The sequence below is a fragment of the Bison bison genome, unplaced genomic scaffold, assembly GCF_000754665.1.
Source record: "Bison bison bison isolate TAMUID 2011002044 unplaced genomic scaffold, Bison_UMD1.0 scf7180017864371, whole genome shotgun sequence".
NCBI classification, from domain to species: Eukaryota; Metazoa; Chordata; class Mammalia; order Artiodactyla; family Bovidae; genus Bison; species Bison bison.
In genome coordinates this window covers 5,466,744-5,470,925 of record NW_011494943.1, presented here as the reverse complement: position 1 = coordinate 5,470,925, position 4,182 = coordinate 5,466,744, and the positions used below count along the sequence as shown (strand labels likewise).

The following is a 4,182-nucleotide window of genomic DNA, read 5'->3' as shown; positions in this document are numbered from 1 at the left end:
AATCTTTCCCAGCATCAGGGTCTTTTCCAGTGAGTCAGTTCTTAGCATCAGGTGGCCAAAGTATTGGAGCTTCAGCTTCAGCATCAGTCCTTCCAATTCAAGCATCAGTCCTTCCAGTTTAAGACTGATTTCCTTTGGGATGGACTGGTTGGATTTCCTTGCAGTCATGGCTGGGATTAATTAATTAATTAAAGTATAAAAAAAAGAATAAAAGGGTCAGATACTTGTAAAAAGTATCTCCTGAGGACCTACTCAGCGCCAAGCACGGGGGATTCGGTGTCAAGGGGGCAGGCCCAACAGGCCTGGGGTCCGGGAGCACCGGTTAAGGTCAGGCAGACTGCCCCCTCCCAGCAGGTGCCTCCCTCTCTGTCCTCCCGCAGATGAGGGGCTCTGGGACATTCTCATCAAAGACATCCCCAAGGAGGTCACGTCCTACACATTCAGCATGGACATCCTCAAGCCAGGTGTGAGCTACGACTTCCGGGTCATCGCAGTCAATGACTACGGTTTCGGGACCCCCAGCAGCCCCTCCCAGTCTGTACCAGGTACCACCTACAGCGTGAGGGGTGGGGGGTCTGGGGAAGGGACGAGGGAGGAGAGGCAGCAGCCCCAGAGGCACTGGTCTGGGGACCCAGAAGGCATTGTCCTCTCAGTTCTCCGAAGCCAAGATCCCTGGGCTGGGGCCCGGGTCAGCCTTCAACTCCGGAAGGAGCTGGGGGGCAGAGGTCTTGGGAGTTCCTTTCCAAGGACTCCAGAAGCCCTGGGCAGCGGGCCCAGTGGGCTTGAGGATGAATCAGTAGGACCAAGATGGTAGCTTCCGTGGGCTTATCACCCAGGAAATCCGAGGGCATCGGGTCATACACTGTGTATCCATGGAAAACACCCCCCAACATAGAGCCTGGAGCCTGTGAAGCTCAGGCCTGAGCGAGCAGCATCCTGCGAGGGCAGGACTCCATCCCTAGCCCTTCCTTCCTGCCTTTCTCTTCCCATCACCTCCGAGCTCACAGACGACCAGTATTGAAACCCACGGACCCACATCTAATCACTTTTAATAGGCACTTCCCCTGAGACAGGAATAGCTTTCAAAGTTTCTACTCACTGGGCCAGTTTCAGAAGCCATATGCTTTTGCCCTTGGCCTGATTGATAGAACCAAATGACAGGAAGTCAGCACTTCAAGTCTGAAATAGAAGAGCCCGCCCCCTCAGTCAGCAGCGCGGATTAGTACCAGCCCCATGCAGGGAGCACAGTCCTGGCGGCTTTGAAAGAAGGGGCGTCTCCCTGGAGGAGCCTTTCTGAAGACCTGCTCATGTCCACCCTCCCGCCTACCAGAAAAGATTCTGTCCCTACTGAACCTTGGGAGAGAAACTGTCCCAGGCACACCACAGGCCAGGCAAGCACCTTTCTAGCACACATTGACATCTACCAAGGTAGCCCCTGGGCCATAAGTGGCAAGGAAAAATAAGAAAAAATAGCAAGCGTACAGGCCCTGCTCCTCCTGTGTGCTTAGCAGACATCACTAATCAATCCCAGCACTCAGGAGTCGAGAAACCTCCTCAACTCACTCTTCCTCCTGTATCTTTAGCAGACATCACTAATCAATCCCAGCACTCAGGAGTCGAGAAACCCCCTCAACTCTTCCTCCTGTAGCTTTAGCAGACATCACTAATCAATCCCAGCACTCAGGAGTCGAGAAACCTCCTCAACTCACTCTTCCGCCTGTATTTTTAGCAGACATCACTAATCAATCAGTCTAGAAATGGCCTCAGCCCTTTCTCAAACCAGCCCTCCAGGCAGCCCCTTTACTGATAAACCAGAGCTGGCCCTTGAGATGAAACCATCCCTATCAACCCAAGATTCTACCTCGTTCTGAGGGCGCAGACTCACCTGCCCGTAAAATGTGAGAGCAGGTGGTAGGGTCCTAGCTGGAGCCACAGGCTTGGAGGCAGGACAGGTCTGAGCACCACGGACCTGACGCCCACTCCATGCTCCAGCCCAGAAAGCCAACCCCTTCTACGAGGAGTGGTGGTTCTTGGTGGTCATCGCACTTGTTGGCCTCATCTTCATCCTGCTTCTCGTCTTTGTGCTCATCATCCGAGGCCAGAGCAAGAAGTATGCTAAGAAGACAGACGCAGGTGAGCTGGTGGATGGGACTTTCTCGGGACCATCTCCCTTTTTGGCAAAGGTGGTGTGGGGGAGGTCTCTCCTGGAAAAGCAGCCACTCTGATGGGGGTGGGGGTCTCCTAGGGTTCCTACACACAGTCTCACAATCTCCATCTCCAGTTTTGGTTTAAACCCTAACAAAAGAAAGAGGGGGCAGCCCAGCCATAGGGGAAAGGGGCCACGCGGTCTAAAAGGATGGAGTGCGTGATGGATGTCAATCTCTGCCCTCCCCAGGCAACAGTACCAAGACTGGTGCGCTGGGCCATGGCGAGATGATGAGTTTGGATGAGAGCAGTTTTCCTGCCCTGGAACTCAACAACCGACGACTCTCTGTCAAGAACTCCTTCTGCCGAAAGAATGGCCTGTATACAAGGTAGTGGGCTCTCTGCATGGGGTGCCGGGCGGGTGGAGGTGGGGCCAGCATCGCCTGGGCCACAGAGCAGGCAGCATGCAGCTGGCTTCACCTCGTCCTGGAAGCAGCATGCTCAGTTGCTCGGTTGTGTCCGACTCTTTGTGACCACATGGATTAGCCCACCAGGCTCCTTTGTCTATGTAATTTCCCTGGGAAGGATACTGGAGTGGGTTGCCATTTCCTCCTCCAGGGGAATCTTCCTGACCCAGGGATCAAACCCGCATTTCCTACATCGGCAGGTGGATTCTTTACCACTGCGCCACCAGGGCAGCCCCCCTGGAAGCGGCATTCGCTAGGAATGGTCACTAGGCAGAGAGAGCCGAGCCCAGGCAGCTCCACAGCGGGGTGGGGAGAAAGTCACGAGGAGCTGGGGACAGAGGGTGTCTGCCAGCCACAGCAGGATGCAAATCGTTTGCACAACTTTGCAAACCACTAACTGCTGTTTGGGGCCAAGTGCTCCTGGTACAGGCCTGAAGCCCTGATAGCCACTGGCCCGAAAGGTGAGAGGCACCCAGTGAAAGTGGGCTGGGCAGACACACTCAAGAGCTGCCGGGAGTCCCCCATGACTGCTTCTGCCTTCGCCTGACCTTCCCGTTCTAGAAAGAGGGGATGCCCTCTCCCCAGGCACCTGCTCACACCCTCTGTGGCCATAGTCAGTTTTCTCCCACCCACCCTTGAAGTCTATACACCCCACATTGTCCTCAAAAGGCAGCATCCAAGAAGAGCCAACCAGGAGGGGACCAGGCTGCACCAGCTCCTATATTCGCCTGACTCCTCTCCACCCAGGGCCCCTGCTAGCCCCACCCACTGTGGCCCACCAGGCTGCCCGTTTCCAAGGTCAGGGTCAGTTGCTAGGGCTCACCTGAGTGTCACCTGATTGACCTGGCAGTTTCAGACATCGAGAGCATGAAGGAGAGGTTGGGGCTGCAGCTCAGGGGCTCCAGCCTCGGCCCCGTTAACATTCCCGGCTCATCGGAGGTGCCCACGGAACTGAGGGGATGCCTCTCCCAGGGCCAGCTCACAAAGGTTCCCTCTGTCTGGTCCTGAAAGGAAGAGGCGACGTGTGTGTTCAGCAGGAGGACTTCCAGCGGGAGGGGTGCACAGGCCAGCCAGGCCGAGCTCTCATCTCCCGCCAAAGCCAGCTTTCCAAAGAAAGAGCCATTTGAGGCCGTGGTGGCGGGCCCAGCATGGCCACCGTGGCCCCGCCAGGCTGGCTCCAGGGCCCTGCCACATGGAACAAGAGGGCGTTTCACCCACAGGCTGGCTTTGCCCGCCTCTCACACCCCCAGTGTACACACACCGCGGCCCCTGTGTGTCCCCTCCATCACTGTGTACACACAGAAATCCCACGTGCCCCAAACCATCCCCAGGCTCCTGAGGCCTGACCCAGGCACAGCGTGTGTCGCCAAGACGGTGTTAGCCTGGCCCCCCATCTCCCCCCTCCTGTTGGTGTCCTGTGTCTGCCTGTCTCGTCTAGTGATGCTGCTGCTAGCTCTGCTGTTTCTAAGTAGCTTAAAGATGCAGCTTTGTTGATTGGCATAAAATCCACGCAGATACGGTACAAGGGGTTGGAGGTGGCAGGGGTATTGCTTCTGACACGGTCACCGGC

The 4,182-nt window shown here is 56.3% G+C and overlaps 1 protein-coding gene across 1 annotated transcript in view; it reads left to right on the top strand.

Annotated features, from left to right (window-relative positions):
- Window positions 1–4,182, top strand: part of SDK2 (sidekick cell adhesion molecule 2) — a 147,385-nt gene that overhangs the window by 128,903 nt on the left and 14,300 nt on the right. The window contains exons 47-49 of the mRNA XM_010856483.1: window positions 381–545; window positions 1,993–2,133; window positions 2,396–2,534. Of these exons, the coding sequence (XP_010854785.1) occupies window positions 381–545; window positions 1,993–2,133; window positions 2,396–2,534 (445 nt within the window). The remainder of the gene's footprint in view (window positions 1–380; window positions 546–1,992; window positions 2,134–2,395; window positions 2,535–4,182) is intronic.